General features: G+C 43.5%; 1 protein-coding gene and 1 long non-coding RNA gene across 3 annotated transcripts in view; one reads left to right on the plus strand and one right to left on the minus strand.

The window, feature by feature from the left end:
- Positions 1-20236, minus strand: part of ALDH7A1 (aldehyde dehydrogenase 7 family member A1) — a 39649-nt gene extending 19413 nt beyond the window's left edge. The window contains exons 1-8 of one of the 2 annotated variants that reach the window (XM_081088814.1): positions 20032-20236; positions 18618-18671; positions 18010-18075; positions 13339-13419; positions 12160-12283; positions 8216-8348; positions 5823-5867; positions 1062-1139 (exon numbers count right to left, since the gene is read on the minus strand). In XM_081088814.1, the coding sequence (XP_080944940.1) occupies positions 1062-1139; positions 5823-5867; positions 8216-8348; positions 12160-12283; positions 13339-13419; positions 18010-18075; positions 18618-18671; positions 20032-20223 (773 nt within the window). In that variant the 5' untranslated portion in view covers positions 20224-20236. Of the gene's footprint in view, positions 1-1061; positions 1140-5822; positions 5868-8215; positions 8349-12159; positions 12284-13338; positions 13420-14145; positions 14184-18009; positions 18076-18617; positions 18672-20031 lie in introns of those variants that run through there. The other variant, XM_081088815.1, reaches the window with a different exon arrangement.
- The window catches only part of LOC308517611, a 775374-nt gene that overhangs the window by 10165 nt on the left and 737905 nt on the right, over positions 1-27304 (plus strand). The gene's annotated exons all lie outside the window — the stretch shown is intronic.

Here is a 27304-nt window from a genome sequence, read left to right on the forward strand (position 1 = left end):
CACACTAATGCAATTCTTCGAGCTAATCTAAGGCCAAAGGCAAGGATACCCAGAAGATTAAGAACAAACTGGTCAAAAGATATTATACCCATGTTTAAAGACAATAATTCACTATGCGTACTAGTATATTTCACTTATTTAATAAAAGGAGTACTTATTGCTCATTTTTGAGATAGCCCAGTAAGTTGAGTAGTGTGGAGGTAAAAACAGAGGGAGACTAACATTTGAACTACACCAATAAGACCCCTATGAAACCTCACCTAGTCAAAGTCTAAGCTGATAACAACAACCTCATTCATCATGCTTCTGAGCAATTATATAGTCAGTTCCAGCTTAAAAAGAAGCTGTGACATTATGCTAAGAGAATAAGCCAGACACAAAGGCCTCATGTTGCATTATTTGATTTTATGAAATGTCTCAAGTCGGCAAATCCATGGAAACAGAAAGTAGTTTAGTCATTGCTAAGGGGAGGATAGGAAATGACTGCTAATAGTTACAGGGTTTCTTTTGCCCGCCCCCCCCCCCCCCGCCAATGTTTTGGAATAAGGTAATGGTGATGGTTGTACAACACTGTGAATACTCTAAAAAACCTGAATAAATTTAAATAAAGAAGCTGTATTCACAAGGTTCCCCATTTTGGCTGGCTGAAGAACGCAGACCAATAGACTAGGTTCTTGGGCTGGGGATTGGGGGGGTGGGGGTGGAAGGGAGTGGCGGTGAGACACCAGACTCCAATTCCCCAGCTCTGCTCTGTAAGCACGCACCTTTATAAATCAAGTGTCAGCAGGCCACGGACTGCACACCATTACAGCAGCTTGTTATTGTAGGAGATAAATACCTTATAATAGTAGCTCTGGGCAATTAAAAAGGCAATATCTTACTCATCCTCCAACAGAGGCTATGCACTAATAAAGGCGAGCCCAGTGAGATCCATAATGATAATGATTCCAAAAAACCATGCTCACTCCAGCTGCACTGCGTTTAGTTCTTCTAGGACAGATGGTTCTAGTCGATCAGCCTGGGGTCCTTAACAGAAAGACATTCTGCACATATTGACTTACCCAATATCTGCTCCACCACAAGTCAAGGAACAAATCGCACCAGGCAGCTTGTTGTCCTCCAGAACCTTGGCTATTATCCTAGAAAGGAAAAGCAATTACTGCTAAGGGAGCAATTTCATTCTTAGGGTTTTTTAACAACTCCATCCACCTAACTCTCTCATCCTCCCCTCAAACATCCAGGCCTGGATTTCTCTTCACATAACAGAAATGAGGTGTTCAAACACTTAAAAGTAGAACTCTTTTTTCCCTCCCTAAGGGAATCTTAAAAAGAATTTAAACAAACACACACACAGCCCAGCCAGTGTTGCTCAGTGGTTGAGAGGTGACCCACGCAACAGGAGGTCACTGGTTCAATTCCAGGTCAGGGCACTTGTCCAGGTTTTGGGCTTGATCCCCAGTAAGGGGCGTGCAGGAGGCAGCCGGTCAATGTTCTCTCATTTATGTTTCTATCGTTCTATCCCTCTCCCTTTCTCTCTCTCTAAAAAAGCAATTAAAACATTTTTTTTAAAACCTGAAAAATAAATAAATGATATAAAGCATTGGTCAGGTAGTTCAAGTAATCATTGTTTTCAAGTATTTTCTGCCAAGCTCTGAGGACATCTATGATTCAAGATGGTTACCTGAACACAGGGCATTTGTTTTGTTTTTATTTTTTTGGTCTGTTGTTACAAATCCATTAAAATGATGGTAAAGGAATTTTAAAAAGAAATAAAACCTAGAAAGACAAAGAAGTGAAAGGGCATCCCCATCAGCAAATGAGAAGGTTCAACACATCGCTGCAAAGCAGAGCAGTGTCCCCCAACCTAGAGTAGGTCGTGAGGAGATACAGCTGAGGGAGCTGGACCTGCCTACAGAACCCTGCAGGCTGCCTTCACATCAAACCTTTCATAGTCAGGACATACCAGCACTTCCAGGTTAAAGCACTGCGAACAGCACAGCTTTTCCCGTCTCCCACAACTTACAATGTAATCGTTAAAATACCCACAGCTCAATGCCGATCCAATCTTATTTTGAATTATAAAAATGGCCTGAGTCATTCCGTTTTCTCTGAAACAGGGCTCTTCGTTTTGAGCTTCCTGAGGAGCATGGGCCTCAGTAGAGCCAAGGTTCTTCTCAACAATCATCCCAACTGCTGGCCACTTTCTAACTGGTTTAGTTTAGATTTCAAAGAAGGTCCAAATCCTATACCCATTTCCGTAAAAGATTCCACTGCGAATGTAAGTAAATACTCCAATTGTCGCCCCAAAAGATGTCCTTTATAAACAAGAATCATATGATTTCACTCACATGTGTGATATAAAAGAATGAATAAAACAACAAACTTATAGACACAGACAACAGAAGGGTGGGTACCAGAGAGGGAGAGGGGAGGGGAGAATGAAGAGATAAAGGGGGGGTCAAATTTATGGTGAAGGGAGACTAGATTTTGGGTGGTGAACACACAATGCAATATACAGGTGACGTATTATAGAATTGTGCACTTGAAACTTATATAATGTTATTAAACAATGTCACCCCAATAAACAATAAAAAACATTCTTTACAGTGATTTTCTTTTTTCCATCCAACAAGGATCACACACTACAGCTGTCATGTCTGAGACGAGGTGTCCAATTGTACAATTCTTTCCAGGGACTTAGGGTGTACATCCTGTCTGCACAAGGAAACTGGTTGTCCTTGAAGGGTAATGATTTTGCTTTGTGCCCATGGCTACAGGTTAACAAAATCCTTTCCCCCTAATGCATGAGAATCTAACCTTAGGTTAACTGTCTAGTTTTGTTACCCAGGTTCCCTGATAAATGTCAGAGTGTCAACCACGCTACCTACACAGAGAACATGGCTTACGGTAAAAATGACCCCTGTCTGGCCAACTGCGTCTGGACTACAATAACCTTCTGAGAACGATAAATAGGGACCTCATACTTCTTGGCCTTCCCTAAGTGCAGTGACTCTTGTAACTATATGTCCCTTATGGGCAGCTGAAATCTCTGTCAATAGAATTGGTACAAGGTAGTCTGGCTCCTATGGGGCATTAGGGTATAAGTCAGGGCAACCCCCACTTCTGTCCATCTAGGTCTCATCTCCTTACCCCTGTGCAAACTGCTACAAAGACACCAATTGAAGAGAAGTACCTAATGCTATCCTCCTGGCAAATTAGCATATCCTTCTAAATAGGGGTATGATCTGTGGCCTATGTTCATCTTATGAGTCTGAACGATAAAGTGAATTTAAGATCTGTTAGATATGGCAGCACCCTTGCTGAATTTAGCATCACCTTACTCATTGCCTTCCATTGCAAAATAAGATATTCTCAATTACTTAAAATATCAGCTGTGTTCCTATGTGAGCATTTCAAACCCTTCGAAATGTTTAAAGCATATAGTAATTATAAAGCAGCTTAAAGCAACAATAACTTAGAACATTTAAAACTAATATCAAAACAGACAGTATTTAAAAAACAAAACAAAACAACTCGACAGTATTTTAAACCAGTTGCGTAAATTGGCAAGCCAGTTCTAAGTTTTCAATTTTGAAAAAAATTGCCTGGGGAATCTCATCATTTTTGTGTTTTGTATATCAGAGTAATAAGTAATATTTCATTCAAACACCCCTACCTTAAAGGATATATTTTGCTCAATATCACACATTCCTTTCAAGTAAATACTATTGTCTCTTTTCTTTATTCTTTTTTTTTTTATTATTTTCTCTTTTTCAGCTCACTTTTCAATTTCTAAACCAGTATCCCATAAATCAGTGGTTCTCAACCTTCCTAATGCTGCAACCCTTTAATACAGTTCCTCATGCTGTGGTGACCCCCAATTTCATTGTTACAAATTAAACATAATTAAAGCATAGTGATTAATCACAAAAACAATATGTAACTATACATGTTTTCCAATGGTCTTAGGCAACCCCTATGAAAGGGTCGTTTGACCCCCAAAGGGGTCGTGACCCACAGGTTGAGACCGCTGCCATAAATGCTCTTCTAATATTGAGGACCCTCTTAGATATAGACTCCACCACAAGCTTTCTACAACCATTCTTAAATCAGAGAATGCAAACCATGAGCATGACACCATTGCAATGATCCTACTTATTAATAACAGGAAAGGAGTAAAGGGAAGGCCAAATATTATAGGCATATCACTGGGCAGCTTCACCAGGAAGCTATAGCTTTACACTCCCCATGGAGACACCAGTCTATTCCCTGTAGATGACTGGGGGAAAAGACAGGACAGAGAGGAAATAGACGCATGCCCAGTAAAGTTAGGGTAATGAACTGGGGACAATGTCGGAGGGTACTTGACTGTCAGTCACACCTGGGAACAGGTCAATGGCCAGAATGGGCATGGCCACTGCAAGCACACAAAGATTTGAGATATTTAATCCCCTAAACAAAGGAGTTCACTCTCCTGGTTGATTCCTGCTTCCTGGGCTCTCACTCCTGCTTCCTGGCATTCTCCTGTGGCCCACAGCCATGTGGACCCCCACAAACAATGGACTAACAAACTGTAACTAGCCTGATGCTGACTGGACCCGGCTGTGGGGAACCGGGACTGACCTGTTGGCAAAGTCACAAACAAGTCCCAGCTTAGAGGGCACAGTCCTCTTAAGCATAATTAGGCTTGACCTTATAACACTCCCCAGATCTTATCTGGGAAGCTAATGGGCTGAGGGAAGTGCAGGAAGTGTAACTATGGTCAAAACAAGTGAAACTCACAAGAACAGTATAACTATGGTAACCACTACCTTGTTTACCTCTGACTATAAAAGGTTGATGCTGGCAGAGCACCAGTGGAAGTCCTTCCTCTTGAGTTGGACTTACCTGCCTGGCCCCACTATATTCCCAAATTATCTCTTATCTTTTCTTTCATTTGTGTGCGGCTCCTCTTCCAGATCCTGAACCCTGAACCACAGGACGTGGAGGGAAACATTTACAACACTCGGCTGCAACATGGAAGGGAAATTCTGAACACTGGCTTTGCTTCTATAACTGGACTAAGGGATAAGGGACTTTGGAAAGCCCATGATAAAATTCCATGCAAATAAAAATCACTCACCATCCTGTGCAAACCTCAGAAAATTCGTTTTCTCGAGATATCATAAGGACTCCACTCCCAGCACTCAGTGGGGAAGGGGATACCCCAATTTCCCCAACAAAATCACCAAGCATAAAGGATGCTTCCTCACTCACATAGAAAGGTATGCTCTTGTATACGATCTCTGGATTCCAGAGTGACAAATTATTAACATTGATTTTATGACACAATCAGTTGTGAAGTTTTCAAATATGAGTAAATAAAACAATTTTTAATCAAAAGAGAAAATACATTTTACATAGTGTGAGAAGAATCCCTGGAATAATATTTCTTTCTGCTTTGCTAACAGTCTATTAAACAAAAGCAATAAAAGAATTAGCTGGGTAGGAAACAAAACCACTAACATGTTGAATAGTTTAAAAATAGAGCCCAAAACTGCAAGAAAATCTCCTCTGTGCTGGATTTGCTTCTCTTTTGCAAGTGACAATAATGTTCATAAGAGTTCGATTTCAACACTTAAATCTGTATCGGCCACGTTTCTACCAAGTTAAAGGATGTGGCTCTGAGAGAGCTCTGTAAGCTGCAAAACAACATAAAGTGTTATTACAGCCAAACCCCACCTGAAATATGAGACTGTTACATCACATTAAAATTCAGTGCCTGTCAGTCACCCTTTTGAGATTTCTCCACACCCAGGAAAAAGAAAGCCACACATACTCACTTTGTGACAGCCACACTAATGAGGGATGTTGTTGGAGCTCCTTTCCTTTACAGGGTAAAAAAAAAAAAAAAGGCCGTTTAATTTGGTGGAAATCATAAAGACCTTTTATTATCAAGCAGAAGCAAGTCTTTTTAGACAACTGAGCCTCTCATAACTGAAACAGGAACCTGTCCTTCAGCGTGGTGTTTCTGGGACCTAGCAGACTACAAAACTTTCGTAAATACAAAAACGACAAAAAGCAATTTTCAACCTGCTTGATACACTGCTCATAGGAACTGCTGCATTAATATCTGCCAATCATGGGAACCGAGTGAAGCGGAAATCAACATGACTTATGTTGGAAGGCTTGTGAGCTGCCAGAAAGCACAGGTCCCTTTGGCAACACGGTGCCAAATGATTAACCCTCCCACCTAAGCATTGCTTGGTAGACAGTCTTTGAGTCCAGTCAACTGACTACATTTAGATCAGCCTATAACTAGCGGTAAGATGCAAAACAGGCAAGGACAAATCTAGTTCTTCCACTGAACAGGAAAGCTGAAATCAGTGTTTTGTCATCTATAAGACGCTGACATTTTCTCACTTCACTTGTACTATCAAATAGTTCATAAAAATGTAAAATTTAATGCATCAATGGGAACACTGGCCAAGGGCTTCAGAATAACTTAGAAATTCACTATCAAATTCTTATTGAAGAAAAGAGAGTCAAACTTTAAAAAGAATGTTGTGACTTATCAAAAGTTCCTTTTTTTTCCTCCTAGTTATTTATTTAGTTTTCTGTTTGGGGAATGTAGTACAATAAAGATTATTTAACTGGCCTTTGTTTCTGGCATAGAGCTTTCAAATACCTTGGGCCACTGAGCAGTGTGTTAGAGCACCAGCCCTCGGACCAAAGAGTCCCGGGTTTGATTCCCAGTCAAGGGCCTCACTTGGGTTGCAGGTTCCAAGATGCAAGTTCCATCCTGGCCCTGGTCAGGACACAGTGTGTGTGGGAGGCAACCAAGCGGTGTCTCTCTCTTATTGATGCTTCTCTCTCCCTCCCTCCCTTCCACTCTCTCTAAAAATCAAAGGAAAAAATAGCCTCAGGTGAAGATTACCAAAACAAACCCACCTTGGGATTCTGAGTGACAAAAGTGTGTTTGTTATGCTAACAAGGTGACTTGTGTCTACTAGATAGCTTCAAGATGGGGGCTGGTTGCTGGTCACCAGAAAGACCAACCACAGGAAAGAGAAATCAAGATTGAGTTCAATCACATCCAATGATTCCATCAATAATGCCTATGGAATAAAACCTCAATAAAAAACTCTGGACACCAAAGCTCAGTGGAGACTCCTGATTGGGAGGGTGCCATACCCCAACTCCACTGGGAGAGGGCTTGGAGGCTCTGCATCTGGGACACTGTCTGGGACACTTATAGACCTTTCCCTATGTGTATCCTTTATTAAAAAGCTGCCCTAACTGGTTTGGCTCAGTGGATAGAGCCTCGGCCTGCAGACTGAAGGGCCCCTGGTTCGATTCCGGTCAAGGGCATGTACCTTGTTTGCGGGCACATCCCTGGTGGGGGGTGTGCAGAAGGCAGCTGATCGATGTTTCTCTCTCATGGATGTTTCTGGCTCTCTATCCCTCTCCCTTCCTCTCTGTAAAAAATCAATTTAAAAAAAAGAAGCTGTAATCATTGAGTACTGCGGTTTCTTTAGTCCCCTGGGTCATTCTAATGAATTATTGAAGCTGAGAGTTCATGGGAACCCCCAAATTTACAGATGGCTGGTCAGAACTGCAGATGTCCTGGGGACCTGGGGTACTTGCAGCTTGCATCTGAAGTGGAGCCAGTCTTGTGGAAGTCTGAGCCCTTATACATGAGGACCCTGACACTAAACACAGGAAGTCAGTGTCAGAATTTAATTACAGTACCCTCCTTGAGGTGGAAACAACTGGACGGACAACGCTATGTCAAAAAAAGTAGTAAGTCAAAAACAAAATTTCACCAATGGTAAAATACATAATAATTCAAAGTCGGCATTTCACAACTAGCCAATATGACTTAATATGTTAACAGAAAGATGAGAACCCTAGCCCATGTGGCTCCGTTGGTTGGGGATCATCCCATGCACCAAAAGGTTACTGGTTCAACTCCTTCAGGGTACAAGAACAGGTTGCAGGCTCAATCTCCACTAGGGGGCGTGCAGGAGGCACGCAATGGATGTTTTGCTCACACAGATGTTTCTCTCTCCCTCTCCCTACCTTTCTCTCTAAAAATCAATAAAAATCTCAACAACAAAAAAAGAAAGACTAGAGTAGTAGAACAGATTTCAATACATTTAAAATACTTTTGCTAGTTCCTAACAATGGCTACTTTTATCATCTATCCCTGGAAAAGAAAGTGAGCAGGTCTCACCATAGGCAGACATTCCCACAAATCATTGCGATGGCGTTGTTCCAGCCATACACCGCCACAGGGAAGTTGAACGCAGTGATGATTCCAACCAGGCCTACAGGATTCCACTGCTCAATGAGTGCATGGCCAGGTCCTGAGGACAGGGGGAGGCGAGAGGCATACTTAAGCGTGTTCCTTTAATGCATGTCAAGTTAATCAGCCTGCTAGCTTTCATTTTCAGAACAAAGGCGCACAGGACCCAGTGGGGATGCCAGATGCCCTGTCGTGGATCACTTTGCATAGCTGCGGGACACTGGTTCGTTAATTAACACACTACAGAAGCTCTTATGACACCAACCTTAATGACAGACACAAAGTCTCTGATCCTTATAGGAACTCTGGTCATTTTAATCAAGGGCAACCAAAGCAGTGAAGCAAGGAGTGATGGCTCACAAACCCGGGTCAAAACCAGACCAACCAGAAAGGCAGAGCTCCCAGCCATGCATCTTTCTGGCCACGCTCACACAGCTAGCGAGGCACAGGGAAGCCGCCATTGCTGCACCCACAGACCCCCTTTGGTCTAGGCATCCTAAACTCCCTTCAGATGATGTGCTGGCTCTGCCTCCTTCGGGCAGGACCTGCCTCCTCCACCTCTGCCCTCCCCTCCACATCCTCCTCCCCAGAAAGGCCAGCGCAGCTGATAACACTTTCCTGCTTAAAACCCTTTGGTGTCTGGGTCACTACGGTAGCTGCCCATCTGAAGTCCATCTCCTTCAGGAACAGTCTCTTCCCACGTCCGCTCCACCACCCGTCCCCCTCATACTGTCCTCCAGCTGTGCTAAAGCCATACAGTTCCCCAAATAGGACACATTCTCCCATCCCAAGCTTTCATTTTTTTTTATTATTATTTTTTTGTTGTTAATCCTCACTCGAGGATATTTTTCCATTGATTTTTAGGAAGAGTGGAAGAGAGAGGGAAAGACAGAGAGAAACATTAATGTGAGAGAAGCACATCGATTGGTTGCCTCCTGCACGTGCCCCACCTAGCGCCCGGGCCAGGGAAGAGCCTGCAACCAAGATACGGTGCCCTTGACCAGAATCGAACCAGAGACCCTCTGGTCTGCAGGCCCAGGCCGATGCTCTATCCACTGAGCCAAACCGGCTAGGCCACTAAGCTTTCACTTACTTAAAATGCCTATTTTAAATGTCTGCCTCGCTGCCCTGAAATCTAAACTTCAATTGCTTTTCTGGGAGGCCCTGGATTTACTTTCTCTGGCTAGCTTAGGGGCTCATTATCCTACTCTCCACCCATCACAGTACTTACCATGTTCTATTACACCAGGGGTGGGCAAACTTTTTGACTCGAGGGCCACAATGGGCTCTTAAACTGGACCGGAGGGCCGGAACAAAAGCATGGATGGAGTGTTTGTGTGAACTAATATAAATTCAAAGTAAACATCATTACATAAAAGGGTACAGTCTTTTTTTTTTTAGTTTTATTCATTTCAAACGGGCCGGATCCAGCCCGCGGGCCGTAGTTTGCCCACGGCTGTATTATACTTATCTCCCACTTGCCTCTCCTCTTAAATGTAAGGAATCTACAGGCTTATAAATTCCTTGAGGACAAGGACTATGCCTTTTTTAGATCAAGTGTCACCTATTAGATCATCTGGCAACTGGCAGACATGCAATAAACATTAATTGCATTAATGAGGTCAAAGTTACCCCAAGACCATGCATAGATTAATATTATGTTCTTTAAAATATATATATTTTCTGCCCTAACTGGTTTGGCTCAGTGGATAGAGCATCAGCCTGTGGACTGAAGGGTCCCAGGTTCGATTCCAGTCAAGGGCATGTACCTTGGTTGTGGGCTAATCCCAAATAGAAGGTGTGCAGGAGGCAGCTGATCGATGTTCTCTCTCATCGATGTTTCTAACTCTCTATCCCTCTCCCTTCCTCTCTGTAAAAAAAATCAATAAAATATATTAAAAAATATATATATATATATGTATATTTTCTTTTCAGATCATAAATGTATCATAATTACCATACATGGAAATTTTGAAAACTAGAAAGATGACTATAACCACTGTCACCACTCTGGCAGACTTCCAGCCCTTTTATCTTCAATGCAGCCACACAGAATCATGTTTGCTCTATCAAAGCTGCAAGAATGACAAATCACATAAGCCCTTATGCTCCTCACGGAAACCTCCCAGAGTATAAGGCTGGTCCTTGCAACACAGTGTGACAGCAGAAGCTAGAGAACATCCATCGCTTGGGAACTGGTTAAACATATTACATATAGGATCTTTACAACAAGCACACAGCCATAAAAAAAGATGAAGGAAGCCGCTTAATGGCAGAATATGAAACAATGTCCAAGACCCATTAAGTAGAAAAAACAGAGAATGGAATGTATAGTTTGCTAATGTCTGTTTCCAAAACACACATATTTGCCTATAAGTGAATAAAAGCTCTAAAAAGATATACAAAAGAAACCAGAAACTACTTCCATGGGGATCCTATGGAATACCCTGGGGAAATACTTTTCATCCTTTACTCCTTAATTTCTTCTTAATTTTGTGATATGAGTATATCATCTCTTCAAAAAATAATATAAAAATCATTTTAAAATAAGTAAATACAACCTTCCCATAAAAGTATGGGGTTGAGCCGAAACCGGTTTGGCTCAGTGGATAGAGCATCGGCTTGCAGACTGAAAGGTCCCGGGTTCTATTCCGGTCAAGGGCATGTACCTGGGTTGTGGGCACTTCCCCAGTGGGGGATGTGCAGGAGGCAGCTGGTCGATGTTTCTCTCTCATCTATGTTTCTAACTATCTCTCTCTCTTCCTCTCTGTAAAAAAATCAATAAAATATATTTTTTTTAAAAAAAAAAGTGTGGGGTTGGAGGCCAGCAATCTGCATAAACAGGATTTTTTTTTACCTGCTAACAGACTGGCAACATGAGCTCAACCTTTGCCTTATGGCATTTACAGGTCATTTTTAATGTTTCCTATTGATACCACAATGAACATCTTTGCACATAAGCCTTTGTCACATCCAAATTATTTACTCAAATCAGATTCTTGAAACTGGTATTAAATGTAAGGCTCTTTGGATTATTTCTAAATTGTTTTCCAGATGGATGGGCAATTCATGTTACCACGAGTCCCCATAAGAGTGTCTGTCAACCCACGGACTTGCCAACACTGAGTTTTATCTTAAAAAAAAAAAAAAAAAAAATAGCCCTAGCCGGTTTGGGTCAGTGGATAGAATGTTGGCCTGTGGACTGAAGGGTCCCAGGTTCGATTCTGGTCAAGGGCATGATGGGGTTGCAGAGTTGTACATGTATGGGTTGCAGGCTCGATCCCCAGTAGGAGTCATGCAGGAGGTGGCCAATCAATGATTTTCTCTCATCATTGATGTTTCTATCTCTCTGTTTCCTTCTCACTTCCCCTCTGAAATCAATAAAAAATATATATATTAAAATTAATTAATTATTTTCATTAAATAGACTGGCTGGCGTGGCTTGATGGCTGAGCATCGATCTATGAACCACAAGTCACAGTTCAATTCCTGGTCAGGGAACATGCCTCGATTGTAGGCTCAATCCCCAGTGGGGGATGTGCAGGAGGCAGCCAATCAATGATTCCCTCTCATCATTGATATTTCTCTCTCTCTCTCTCTCTCCCTTCCTCTCTGAAATCAATAAAAATATATTTAAAAAATAAATAAATGAAAATAAATTTTTCTGTAATACTCTTAATAAAATAAATTTTCCAAGTGTCTTACTCTGATGTTTCCATCTGTTTCAATTTACATTTCTGACTATAAAAAGACATTTTCATTCATTTATATGCCACTTACAAGTCCTCTTTTGCAAACTGATCACAGCCAAGGCATTTCTGGAGCTCTCTGTAACAGAACACGGAACTCTTAGCCTACTCTTCACTGCTTACTCTCAGAAGGCAGGATGGGTCCCCCGATCATCCGTGATAGGCCAACGGCATAGTCACATATATCCACGTACTCCTGAACTTCTCCCACACCTTCCACTAAGATCTTCCCCATCTCCAAAGACACCTAAAAATACAAAAAGCCAAGCTACATTTCCCAGCAGAATTCATGTTTTAAACATTAAAATGATCATAGGGGGAGATGCAAAACATATTTTGTGTCTCTTTTGTGAAGGCAATAAACTTTAGAAAATCTGTTCTTATTTTTCTGAAGAATTTTAAAACTCAAGAATAGTCTTCACTTTTTCCTGTCTTGTTCATCTTTCCTGTAGAGAAAAGACTCTTGAAATGTATAAATTGCTTTTCATAAAAATCACAATCTTAGAAAAACCAAAAAAGAAAAAAAAAATCACAATCTTGTGTAGGGAGCTGATATAGGGTTAAGCCTCGGACTGACCTGTGGGCAAAGTCACAAACAATTCCCAGCTTAGACGGCACAGTCCGTTTAGCATAATTAGGCTTGACCTTATGAGGCTCCCTAGATCTTATCTGGGAAGCTAATGGGCTGAGGAAGTGCAGGAAGTATAACCATGGTGTAAACAAGTGAAACTCACAAGAACAAAAACAAGTGAAACTCACAAGAACAGTGTAAACAAGTGAAACTCACAAGAACTGTGTAACTAATGGAAACCACGACCTTGTTTACCTCTCACTATAAAATAAAGGCTCAGCTTGCCTTGGGATCTCTCTCTCTGTGGCCTCAACCAGGCACAGGGAAGATCCACGGAGACTAAGGAAAGCTAGAGAGTTTTGAACGCTGTCTCCGTCCACACCTTTGGGAACCCCTGGACCCGCTGGGGCAGGCCCCCAGCAATCTTGCCCTGGCCACTGTGGCTCAGTTGGTTGGGCATCATCCTGGGCATCAAAAGGTTGCCAGGTCAATTCACGGGCAGGGCACATGCCTGGGTTGTGGGCTCAATCCTGGTAGGGGTGTGCAGGAGGCAGCCAAATGTTTTGCTCTCACATTGCTGTTTCTCTCTCTCAAATCAATAAAAACATATCCTCGGGTGAGGATAAAAAAAAGGAAAAAAACCTTAAAATAAAATCAATCTTACATAGAGAAATGTATGATATTCTTATTTATCTTCAAAGGATTATATTTTTACTACAGAAATACTTTACCAAGCTTCCTAGTACTTGAATCTTCTCCCGCAAGGCATCACCAATCTGTCTCACTACTTCTCCTCGCTTTGGAGCAGGAATCTAAGAAAAAAATGTAATTTTAGTGTCTGATTCAAAGTATAAATTCTAAGCCCCAGCCAGGTAGTTCAGTGGTCAAGGGGTCATGCCAATATGCCAAGGTTGTGGGTTTGATCCCCAGTCAGGAAATATTACTGTGGGCTTAATCCACAGTACGAGGCATGCAGGAGGCAGTCAACCAATGTTTCTCTCTCTCTCTCTCTCTCCCTAAAATCAATAAATACATATTTTAAAGTATATAAAAAGAAAGTAGAATGCGAAGGCCAAAAAACAAGAAAAACTATGGTGGTTTTGGAAAATTGTAAGGAGTTCAAAGAGGCAGGAGAGAAATGCAGGGGCCACACGGCAAAGGGCGACGTATAGGATTCAAAAACAGTGAGGCAATTACCAGAGGGCTTTAAACAGTGGTGGGGAAAGGGGGGCGGTGGATCACAGTACATTTTAAAATATCACTCTAATTGTAATATAGAAAATGGATCAGAGGGAAACAAGGATCGGATAGGAAGACCATTAGGCCAGACCAGAGGTGGTGGCTGCCTGGACTACAAAAATGGCAGCAGAGAGAAATATAATTTAAGATGAGGTTGGCCAGTGTGACTCAGTGGTTGAGCACTATCCCATGCACTAGGAGGTCGCCGGTTGATTCCTGATCAGGGCACATGCCCAGTTGCCAGCTCAATCCCCAGTGGGGGGCGTGCAGGAGGCAGCCAATGGATGTTTCTCTCTTACCAATGTTTCCATCTTTCTCTCCTTCTCCTTTCTTCTCTCTGAAATCAATAAAAACACATTTTTTAAAAAAGATGTTCAAGACTTGATAATTTAAAATTGATTCTCAACCCTGACTATTCATAGGAAGGGAGAGAAAAAGAAACATTGATGTGAGTGCAAAACATCCATCGGCTACCTACTTACTGCACATTCCCTATCCCCACCAGGGATGGAGCCCACTGGGAATCGAACTGGCAACCTCTTGGTGTACACACGACGCACAACCAACTCACCCACGCCTGTCATAGCTAGATCCCAGTTTAGGCCACTCAAATCTGACATCTTTGTTGTTGTTGTTATTATTCCTCACCCAAGAATATTTTTTCCATTGATTTTTTTAGAGTAGGAGGGAGGAGAGGAGGGGGGAGAGAGAGAAACATCAATGTGAGAGACGCGCATCAATTGGTTGCCTCCCGCAGGTGCCCTGACCTGGGCTGGGGATCAAACCTGCAATCCAAGGAAGTGCCCTTGACCGGGAATTGAACCCACAACACTCTAACCACAGACATGCCAGCCAGGGCTGGCATTCCCCTCCCCTCCCCTCTCCCCCCCAGCTTCCCAGATGATTTGCACAAAAAGCAAGAGTTGAGAACCTCAGGATTAGGTTTGGGAAAGTGAAGGCGGGGCAGGGGGCAGGGGGCGGGGGGCGGGAGAAAGCCACATCTCCAGTTCTCCAGTGGGAGCTTGATCAGGCCTTGCCTAACCGGGCATCAATACTCTCAGACCCTCCTGAGGTGGCAGCAAGAGTCCTCGTGCCTGCACACTTCACCCGTGAAGTCACATTAAGAATTAGGAGGGAAGTATTAGCTGAGCCTTTGAGGAATTACTACAATGACTCCCATGATAAAGACTGCCAGGTATCTGGTACTCCTTCATTCCGCTAAAGATGGCCGTTAACAGTTCCTGCCCTGAAGGGAGGGAAGAGGCTCTGGCTTATCCTCACCGGAGATGGAGAGGACACACGAGGACGCAGAGGGGCAGAAACAGGCGAGCTGAACCCGGCTCATGAAAGAAAGCAGCATCTGGAACCAGCCAGGTTCTCTGCGGCAAGTTCCAGTTCAGAGGAAGAAATCAGTTCTTACAACTAGTCTTCCGCATTTTTATACTTTGTTCCTTTTCCCTTCCAGGGAAATGTTTCCTTTGAAAAATTCCCGGCTTAACTTAAATGAACTAAACGATACAGTAGTTTGTCCTCACACAGGCAGGGCCAACCGATGGGAGGCACAGTTAGGAAAGTCTCTCTCGTCCCTAAACTTTGAACTCAATTGCTTAACGCAAATTCCAGCAAGTGGATCCCCAACTGACTCTACCAACACCCAGAAAAGCAACCTGTTCCCACTTAGCAGCCCCCATTCTCCTGGGAAGTCTGAGAAGTCTGAGGAAGGGTGTACGGCGCAGAGTCCGGCACTGCTGAGTAAGAGCAGACTACCAAACGAGGCCCTGGCAGGGAAAACGCCAACCAGGTACAGCCCAGAACTAACATCACAACGGCAGCTGCCACCCTAGAGCAAAGAGGAGTGTGCAGGCCGGTTCAGGAGAAAAGACCCCGATGCCGGGCAGGGGCCTGCAGGAGGCAGCCGATCGATGTTGATGTTTTCCTCTCTCTCCCTCTCCCTTCCTCTCTCTCTAAAAAAAATCAATGAAAACATATTTTAAAAAAAGAAAAGATCCTGAATTCACACTCTTTTCTCAAACACGATTGTATTTGCCCTGGGTAAACACACACACATAATAGATGTTTCTGGTCAAATGTTTCACTGGCATTCAAAATAGTGAATACAAGGGTGAAATCCTAATATAAATGATGAACTTTATATATTTAATGATAATGTATCAATATCGGCTCACCAACTGTAAGAAATGTCTCACACTAATGCAACATGTTAATAAACTTGCGGAGCATGACGGGAGCGGGGGAGCTCTGCACTTTCTGTGCCACCCCAGAACGTGCCCTTGGACAAGTGGATTACTTTGTGCTGAAGGCATTCAAGACCCAGCAGACTCAAGAAAAGTATTTGTATTGAGAAGGTAAATTTGATTATCTTGTTTATTGCATCACCCAATTTTTTTTAAAGTGGGAGATATCATTACTTTTATGATCAGAAAGAAAAGTTATGTTTAAAGCATGACAGTGAATGACACTGCTCTGGACACTATTCTCTACGCAGGTGGGGGAACTTTACTTAGCTACTGTTGACTTTTGGAAGCGGTATTTTCCTGCTCAGGCATATTTTTATTATGTATAATGGAACCCTCAGTCTAAGAATTAGTTAAATCAGCAGAAAAATGTTCCTCGATCTTTGCACATTAGAGGTCTCTCAGCAAACAACAAAGCTACGTCCAACCCAGGGCCCCCCTGGAGAGCCTGCCCCTCCCCAAGCACACCCTCCGCAGCCCACTCCCCAGCAATCAGTGATTCAGCGAAAACACTTAGCTCAACAGTTCCAGACCCAGCAGCACGTGCTTTTATCACTGGCAGGTAGAGGTCTGCCATGTGCCAGGCTCTCCTGTAAGCATTTTACGTGATTAACTCATTTTACACCACCCACCATGATAACCCAGGAAGTGGGCAGTCTCCCCTTTTTACATGACAAAGCACACTGAGGTGAATTTCCCCAGGGGTAGAGCTGGGTTAACCCCAGGATATTCCTCCAGCGACAGGCCTAGAATTTCTGGTGGCAGACCAAAAGGGATATTCAGGGTGAGGTGAGAGGATTAGGAAATCCAGGCTAACCCTGTTCTTTACTCTCCCCTCCTCCAGAGAACTGGCCCTCACCTAGTGACAGCTAAGCGGGGCCAAACTCCACTCTGTCCCTACATTTGCTCACATAACCCCTGGTGGACTCAGAGGTGGAGGAGGCAGAACCCACCTCAAAGCCTTTAGACTAGTGGTCCTCAACCTTCCTAATGCCGCGACCCTTTAATACAGTTCCTCATGCTATGGTGACCCCCAATTTCATTGTTACAAATTGAACATAATTAAAGCATAGTGATTAATTACAAAAACAATATGTAATTATATATGTGTTTTCCGATGGTCTGAGGTGACCCCTGTGAAAGGGTCGTTCGACCACCAAAGGGGTCGCGACCCACAGGTTGAGAACCGCTGCTTTAGACAGTTTAGGAACTCCAGCCCCTGCCCTTTGGAAGGGCAGCCACCACTGCCCTGTGAACTAGAAATGTGAATCTATTTCTGAGAAACTCCCCATTCACCTCCCAGAGAGCTGGTGGGGAGGGAGAAGAAGCAAATGGGTGTTTTTATTTTTTTAGAGAGAGGGAGGTAGAGAGAAACATTCATCAATCAGTGCCTCCTGCACACCCCTTACTGGGGAAGCCTGGTTATGGGCCCTGACCAGGAATCAACCTGCAACCTTTCCGTGCACCGGAGAGGACCAACCAACTGAGCCACGTCACCAGGGCTATTAGTAAGAGTTTTAATCCATTTAAAATTACCCACTGATGCTCTCGCCTGTGTGGCTCAGTTGGTTGGAGTGTTGTACACCAAAAGGTGGCAGGTTCGATTCTTGGTCAGGGCACATACCCAGGTTGCAGAGTTGATCCATGGCTGGAGTGTGTGTCAAAGGCAATCAATGGATGTTTCTCTATTTCTCTCTCTAAAAAGCAATAAAAATAAAAATAATTTTTTTAACTACCCATTGACACTGAAGACCCAATATGTAAAAGGCACTATTCTAAGACTATAGCAGAGATTACCACAGCTCCCAAAGGGCTCCCCTTTCAGCCAGGGGCACTGGCCTGCTCATCAGATGCTTCTTTACCTCATTGCACTACAGTAAGTAATCATGCCATGGCCTCCGTACTTACGTCGGCCCAGATTCTCCATGCTTCTCTTGCTTTCTTTACAGTTTCTTCATAGTCAGCCACACTAGCCTACATTAAGAATTAAGGAGGGGAGAAGAGGGTGTAAAAAAAAAAAAAAAAAGAATTAGGTGGAGACAAAGGGAAAAGTGATGATCTCCTAAGAACACACAGACTATTTTGGAAAAGAATTGGAAATCTCTGGGTGGCCCTAAAATTTGTGGTTTGAAATTATTTTCATGGCCCATGCTTCCCAAAACTCGCTGGAACCCAGTAAGTAAGACAGGTAGAACCTAGGTGTGCTTTTTGTCTGTTAGCCGCATCTCAAACAACACCCGAGGAGTATTGGAATATCAGAACCTCGGGCTCCAGCCCGATTTATGGGGACTTTGTTCTAGGAGTCCCAGGTGATTCAGAAGCTAGGGACCCCCTCTCCTAGTCCTCTTTATGGTTCACCTTTTCTGGGGCGCACACACCTCCACTGGGAAGAGTGGACAGTCTTAAATGTCAGTGAAAAAGAAACATTGTTCTTTGACTTTGTAATTTCCTATAGCTCTTGATCACTCCCAATAACTCCAAGTAGACGGTTTGCATGAAAAATAGGAAGTACTCACCTGTCGGACTCTTGCTATTGGCTCATTGTTAGCAGGACAATAAGTCGTGATCACCTAAAAACAAAAAGATGGCAATCATATGTAGAAAATGTAAGCCCATCCAAATTAGGGGAACAGACCAAATGAGGGAAGAAAAAAAGGAGGAAGAAGAAAAAAGACGAAGATAAAATATCCAATCTTGGAACCTTAACTTCTGTTACAAATAAGCCACTCTACAAAGCTTTTCATTTTGACCTAAACATTTAGAACCACCTTTCTGCAAAACCCTCTCTTGCCATCTAAGTATTAGGTATATTAACAAAAATCTAAATGTAACCTGTTATTTAGTCCCTTTTACCATTAATAGACCGAAATCAAGTTTTACGTATTTTCTCTCCCTTACGCTGCCCACCCTCTGGTCATGAGATAAAATAGCCAAAGCCAAACAACTACGGGCACGGCCTGTGTCCGCACAAACTGAAATGATCAACAGAAAGAAAGAAAAAATCATCAAGGCATAATAACTATTATTAAAAATTTTTCTTTTGAAAAGGCCTTCAGGAGGAACTAGATTATCCAAGAAGCTAATGACTAGATGCCATGGGAAAAACAAAAATAGGCAACTACCAATTGAGTGGGGTGTATTAAAACCGCCCGAGTCTCCCACAACCACTAAAGGGAAGGCGTTTCCTCTAACAAAACACGTTCATTATATAACATGCACGCCGTCTGTGGCATGTTATATAATATTTTATTCCAAAAACTTTCTTCCCTAAGCGACTCTCAAAAGATCTAGGCGATAAGTGCTTTGCCTTTCCATCATATCCTAGAGAACGTTTTATGGAGTGCTAACTGGACGCCAGGCACGGTGCTGGGCTCTGGAAACAAATGCGGGAAAACCAGTCCTGGGGAGGGGGGGGGAGGGGGGGCGGGGGGGGGCGGGGGGGGGGGTGGAAGGGGGAGACGAGGGTTTCAGGAAGTCCGAGCTTGCACACCCCACAGGGATTCAGAAAGAAGGCAGTGCGACACTGTATTGTAGAGCATTGCCCCTGGCGCAGATGTCACATCTCAGGAGCCACAGTCAAGCGCAAAATTAAGGTAACTTCCGCCGTTAAGCGTGGGGCGTTTCTCACTGCAGATGGCAGAACTCGGCCCTAAGGCTGTAAATATGCGTGAAAAGTCTAACCCCAACAGCCCCAACCAACCCCAACCAGCCCCAAAATGGCACGGAACCGACTCTCCACGGCGCACAAGGGCCGAACGTCTAGGGGTGTTTTAAGGCTCCCTGCTCGGAGAAACTTTTCCGGTGGAGCTCGAAACTTTCCACCCGGCACGACCGCCCACAGCAGCAGCGGGGAGTCGGGCTGAGCAGAGCCCGCCGGCCTCCCGCGGCGGACGGAGCCTCCGGCAGAGATTTCCCCGGCCGCCCGCGTACCTCGCCCCGGCCGCCCCAGCTTCCATTGTACACGCCCTCGTTCTCCTCGCGGAGCCCCAGCTCCTTCAGCCACGCGTACTGGGGCTGGTGGATGAGCAGAGTGGACATGAAGGCGGCCGGCCTGCTCCGAGGTCCCGAGAGCTTGCTCCGCCCGGCAAAGCGCACGCAGAGGTGGCCGGGGACGCGCCACATTCTGAGCCCGGGACGCGCCGCGCGCCCGCGGCCGGAGCTGAAATAGGGCCCCGCCCCCCGCCCGGGAGCGCCCATTGGGCAGGCCCGGCCCCACCCCGGGACCCGCCCTCCCGCCTCAAGGCCGGCCCCAGCCCGCACCCCGGGTTTAATTTGGGGCCGGAACAAAGCGGGGGACGCAGAGAGGACACGAGAGGGGGACTGCCATCTAGTGAAAGAGGCCGGAGGCCGCGAGCCCACGAGTTCTCCCCAGCAAAGGATCGGCTCTAACGCCCAGGAGATCAGAGCGAGGCTTCATCTCAGACTGCAGCGTGCACGTCCTCACCGCGCCAGCATGTCCAGGGCACATTCTGAGTGCGTGGGTCCGGGCCGGGGTCTGAGCATCAGCATTTCTAACCAGCTCCCCAGTGATGGTGGCGCTGCTGTTCTATGGAATAGCCTGAAGAGTTGTTGTTTGGGGCGTGCGTGTGTGTGTGTGTGTGTGTGTGTGTGTGTGTGTGTGTTGGGGTTTTGTTTTGTTTTGGTGTAAAGAGGGAGAAAGTTGTTTTCACTGATTTGTTATATTACAAATTACAGTTTTCCTAATTAATGAAAAATGTTGAATTATGGTATTTCCTTCTGAATATTTACCTGAATATATTCTTGCTTTTGAAGAACAAAGACAGTTTTTTTGTTTGTTTGTTTTAAGTATACATTTTATTGATTTTTTTACAGAGAGGGAGGGAGAGGGATACAGAGTTAGAAACATCGATGAGAGAGAAACATCGATCAGCTGCCTCCTGCACACTCCCCACTGGGGATGTGCCTGCAACCAAGGTACATGCCCTTGACTGGAATCGAACCCAGGACCCTTGAGTCCGCAGGCCAATGCTCTATCCACTGAGCCAAACCAGTTAGGGCAATTAATTCCCTTTTAATGTGCATGAATTTCGTGCACCGGGCTACTAGAGTGTGTGTGTGTGTGTGTGTGTGTTGTGTGTGTGTGTGTGTATAGCAGAGTTGCCCTAGCTAGTTTGGCTCAGTGGATGGAGCGTTGGCCTGTGGACTGAAGGGTCCCAGGTTCAATTCCGGTCAAGGGCACATGCCCAGGTTGTGGGCTTGATTCCTGGTGGGGGCCATGCAGGAGGCAGCCAATCAATGATTCTCTCTCATCATTGATGTTTCTATCTCTCTCTCCCTCTCCCTTCCTTTCTGAAGTCAATAAAAAAATTTTTTTAAAAGTGGCAGAGTTTGCAAATGGTCAATTCTGCTTTTCAAATGACTTATCAAAGGCCTCAAAGGCAGTGATTAAAGCAAGGACTGGAATTACAGCATAGGTACAAATGACCTGTGCTTAGGATATCCTCAGTGAATGCTAGCCGGCTTCATTTTTTCAAAGCTCGCTGGCCAGGAGGCAGAGAGATGTAATCTGAACATATACGCTTGCCCCAATGCCACAGGAGACTGGAGAAATCATCACAGTCCAGGATGCAATTTCACTGTTGCAAACTGGGAACTTGATTTGTCACAGCATGCGTGAGTGACACTATTGTTCTGGGCAGACTGATATTAATCCAGTTCATAAAAGATGATGCTACAACTAGAATGCTGGCGTATTATTTTATAGAAAAAATTATCTTCACAAAACCAACCATTCACATCCCCTGATGACTGCTTTCTCCTCCAGGATACAAACTACCTATCTGGTTGTTTAATGAGCCCAGAATCAGAAGAGTTGTCAATTGACAATAAATGATTTCAGCGAGGGTAATGGCATCAGGCTAAGGCAGTCTCCCTAACGTGTGAATTACTTTATAGATTCAAAGCAATCCCAATCAAAATACCAGAATTGGTTAGCAGATTCTAAAGTTTAAATGGAAATGCAAAGGATCTAGAACAGCCAAAACAACTTTGCGGGGGGGGAAATAAAAAACAAATGTACATAATTTTAATAATTATTATAACAATTTTACAATTATTATAAAGCTACAGTAATCAAGAAAGCTTCACATTGGTATAAAGATCAATGGAACTGCCCTAGCCGGGTGCTCAGAGCGTGAGCCCATGGATTGAAGGGTGGCAGGGTCTTGGGTTCAATTCCAATCAAGGGCATGTGCCTTGGCTGCAGGCTTAGTCAGGGCATGTGTGGGAGGCAACCAATCGATGTGTGTCTCTCTTTGTATTTCCCCCTCCCTTCTACTCTCACTAAAAATCAATGGAAAAAATATCCTCGGGTTAGGATCTACAAACAAATAAACAAACAAAAAAAGATCAAATATAAACTGAATGGAGAACCCAGATATAGACATTGTATATATAATCAATTTTCAGTGAAAGTATCAAGGAAAAACAATGGGAGAAATGAGTCTTTTCAATAAAAGGTGCTATAGTAACTGGATATTCACATGCAAAAAAAAAAAAAAAAACAAAAACCTTGACTTTTACTTCACACAATATAATTAACTCAGAATGGACCATGGCCCTAAAGGTAAGAACTAAAACTTCTAGAGGAAAACACGGGACAAAATATTTCGGGGGTAGGAGGACTGTTCTTGCCTTATATGATAATTAGTTGCATCACATACCACATAGTAAAATGATAATTATAGCCTGAAATTTGACTCCTACATTACACCATACACAAACCCATTCCAAGGCAATTGCAATTCTTTGTGTGTGTTATCCTCACCTGAGGATATTTTTCCATTGACCTTTTTTAGAGAGAGTGGAAGAGAGAGGAAGAGACAGGGAGAAACATGGAGGTGAGAGAAACACATCAATTGGTCGCCTCCTGCATGGGCCCTGAGGGCCCCGACCAAACGAGGTACATCAGTGACCTTGACTGACCAGAATTGAACTTAGGACCCTTTGGTCTGCAGGCCTAGGCTCTATCCACTGAGCCAAATCGACGAGGGGATTGCAATTGTATGTAGGAAAGGTAAAACAATCAAGTTGTCTAAGAGTTAGGAGACCTGTAGTCAGGATTCAGCTCTTCTCTTTTGAAGAACCTCAAGGAACGTTGTATAAAACCCCATATTTGAGGGGAAGGCCTTTCATTTGGTTTGAAATCTCTTTAAAGCCCCTCAGTCTATGTGAAAAACACCCTTTGATAAACACTGAGTTGCTCTCTCCCTCTGGAGGTGCCGGGGTCCAACCCCAGCAGGTCCAGGGGTCCCCAAAGGTGTGGACGGAGTCGGTGAAGAAGGAAGGACACGGAGACAGCGTTCAGTTGATCAGCAGCCTAGCCAGGATCTCCAGCCAAGTTCTGGTCTCGATCTCCAGAGAGGTTCTGCTCTGGATCTCCAGCGAAGTTCTGGTTAGGATCTCCAGCCAGGTTCTGTGGCCGTGTTCTCTTGTTAGGTTCTCCAGGTTCTCCAGCCAGGTTCTCTAGCCATGTTCCCTCGCTAGGTTCTCCAGTCAGGTTCTGTCCAGGTTCTCCAGCCAGGTTCAGTCACCAGGTTCTAGTCAGGTTCTCTTGCCAATTTCTGTAGTCAGGTTCAGTCCAGGATCTTTTGCCATGTTCTCTCGCTAGGTTCTGTCTCTAGGTTCTGAGGCCAGTTTCTGTCCAGGATCTTTTGCCATGTTCTCTCCAGCGAAGTTCTTCTGTCCCTAGAGAACGTTCTGTGTAGGTTCTGTGCCTAGGTTCTGTCTCTCTCTCACTGTCTCTTGCTGTCTTGTGACATCTGTATTTATACCAGTTGATTCAATCCTATCAATCTCTATTACAAAGGTTAGGGCGTTTCTTATCTCCATTCCAGGGAGTAAAGATTATGTAGCTTAAGCATGATTGTTCGTAGTTAAAGTGATTAATTACCCACCTGGCACTTAGTTAAGAGGTTTTATTCCCTCCCTAACTTCAGGGGAAAATCCCTACCAGGGGAAACAACCTTTCTCAGAGAGGTGACCTTGGTTAAAACACATAGTGCCAAGAAGGTGAGAAAACATATTAAGAACAGTATGCCATATATGCCAAGTCCCTTGAAACAGCAAGCATGGACCGGCTCCCGGCATGGAGGAACAAGGTCTGCCCTGACAATAGATAACACCCTTAGAGGTATGTGACTCCGAGCATTTGAGGCTTTGGGGCCACAAGTGTTTATTAATACTCCTTTGTGTGTTCAGCAGCCATGTAGACGAGTGTCCACTGATCCCTGGATGAGATGAATGAGAACTACAGAAAGTCAAGGCCTCAAAGAAATGGTCCATCCCATGTTTTTCTGCATCACACCTCCTATTTACAGATCCTCATGAAGAGTGATGTGTGAAGCTGGAAGGTCTTATGGCCACAGGAGATGCTGTGTGTCCCGGGCTGGCCTTGTAAGAAAAGGGGTTAGAAAGCGCAGGGCGTCTTTGAGGTCTTTACAATCCCCAGTTTGGGAACTCTTCCAAGTCAGGATTCCTGCACCCCCTGCAAGGCTGCACAGGTAGTGGACCCTTTGGGCCTGAAAGTTTGTATATTCTCAAATGTTTGATTTAAGGATCAGAAAGTTGCTTACTTTTTGTGGTTGTTTTTTGTTAATCTCCACTTGAGGATATTTTTTCCATGGATTTTTAGAGATAGTGAAAGGGAGGGCACAGAAAGGAGGGGGACCGTCTCTTCTTATAGAGGCCGATTTTGGCCAACATTTGGCAGTGAATGCATGTTTTATGCAAAAGAAGAATATATTAGTTGCTTTGAAGGAATTCTGGCATTGTATGTCCATTTTTGTAGAATTGTTACTGGACTTATACTTACTTACTAAATTCCAATCAGGTTTTGGTAAAATTAAATAAAACAAATTAAAAACAAACAAGCAAACTCAGCCCTAGCTGGTTTGGGTCAGTCACTAGAGCGCCAGCCTGCGGACTGAAAGGTCACGGGTTCCATGCCAGTCTAGGGCACATCCCCGGGTGTGGGCTCAATCCCAGGTAGGGGGTGTGCAGGAGGCAGGTGAGCGATCAGTGATTCTCTCTCATCATTGATATTTCTATCTCTCTCTCTCTCCCCCTTCCTCTCTGAAATCAATAAAAAATTTTTAAAAAAGGAAAGATGTCAACATCATAAAAAAAATTTAAAAACTCAGCTCTATTAAAAAAACTCCATAAAAGTCAAGACAGTCTTTTCAATAAATGGTGTTGGGAAAATTGGACAGATACATGCAAAAGGATGAAACTAGATCACCAACTCACACCATACACAAAAATAAACTCAAAATGGATAAAAGATTTAAACATAAGACGGGAAACCATAAAAATACTAGAGGAATCCACAGGCAGCGAAATCGCAAACATATGCCGAAGAAATTTCTTCTCTGATAATGCTCCTAGGGCAATGGAAACTAAAGAGAAAATAAACAAATGGGACTACATCAAAATAAAAAGCTTTTGCACAGCAAAGGAAACCATCAAAAAAACAACAAGAAGACCCACTACATGGGAGAATATATTTACCAATGATACCACCGATAAGGGTTTAATTTCCAACATATACAGGGATCTCATGAAACTTAACAAAAGGAAGATAAACAATCCAATAAAAAAATGGGCAACGGACCTAGATAGACACTTTTCGAAAGAGGACATACAGAAGGCAGAAAGACATATGAAAACCTGCTCAAAGTCACTAATTATACGAGAGATGCAAATCAAAACGACAATGCGTTATCATCTCACACCTGTCAGAATGGCTATCATCAACAAATCAACAAACAACAAGTGTTGGAGAGGATGTGGAGAAAAAGGAACCCTTCTGCACTGCTGGTGGGAATGCAGACTGGTGCAGCCACTGTGGAGAACAGTATGGAGCTACCTCAGAAGACTAAAAATGGAACTCCCATTTGACCCTGTGATCCCACTCCTAGGAATATATCCCAAGAAACCAGAAACGCCAATTAGAAAGGATATATGCACCCCTATGTTCATAGCAGCACAATTCACCATAGCTAAGATTTGGAAACAGCCTAAGTGCCCATCAGCAGATGAGTGGATTAGAAAACTGTGGTACATATACACAATGGAATACTATGCTGCGGTAAAAAAAAAGGAACTCTTGCCTTTTGCAACAGCATGGATGGAACTGGAGAGCATTATGCTAAGTGAAATAAGCCAGTCAGAGAAAGATAAATACCACATGATCTTACTCATTTGTGGATTATAGAGAACAACATAGATTGATGAAAAAGGACAGACCCAAAGACTGAGAAACAGCGATCAGGCTATCAATCCCTAGAAGGAAAGTAGGGGAGGGCGGGGGTAAGGGGAAGAGATCAACAGAAGGACTTGTATACATGTATATAAGCCAAACCAATGGACATGGACAACGGGGGGATGGGAGCACGAGTTTGTGTGTGGGGGGGAGGTTGGGGGTTAAAGGGGGGGATGAGGACACATTTGTAATTCCTTAACTAATAAAAAAAAAAAATAAAATAACATTTACCATGGGCAGAAAGAAGTTTGGAGACCAATTGTATGGAAGTTTTGTGATTAAAATACATAAGCTAACATACAGGTACATGAGTAATTACATATTATATATAATTGAAATAAAAGATAATAATTCATAAAAAAAAAAAAAAAAAAAAAAAAAAACTCCATAAAAATCATAGAATAGCTGTGTAATCCCTCTTCATTTCCCAAAATAGGAAATTGTACCAAGTGATTTCTAAAATTCCTTTGTCTTAAATTCACATTTCAAAAATCTACATTCATCTTTTTCATATAGTCTAGAAGTGTATCCTAAGGACATAATAAAACAAATTTGCAAAATATACGTGCTAGTTGCAAAATTGTCTATAGCCTAGATGTGCACTATCAGAGACTAAATAATGGTGCCTCCATGCAATGGAATAGCAGGGAGTCATTAGAAGGGAACCAGATCTTTGTATTTTGCTATAGAATGGTGTCCAGGATAAATTACTACATTGTTTATTTTTTTAAAGCAAATTACACAATACTAAAAGGTACAAATAGTAAGATCCTCTTTATATAAAAAATATTCAATAACTATTTCTTGATCCTCTATTCTATACAAGAAGTCACTGGGTGGAACACGGGGGAAACAACACTGAATAAAACAGACATTTCAGCCAAAACCGGTTTGGCTCAGTGGATAGAGCGTCGGCCTGCG

This window comes from Myotis nattereri (genome assembly GCF_964212035.1).
Source record: "Myotis nattereri genome assembly, chromosome: 4".
In the NCBI taxonomy this organism is placed as follows: Eukaryota; Metazoa; Chordata; class Mammalia; order Chiroptera; family Vespertilionidae; genus Myotis; species Myotis nattereri.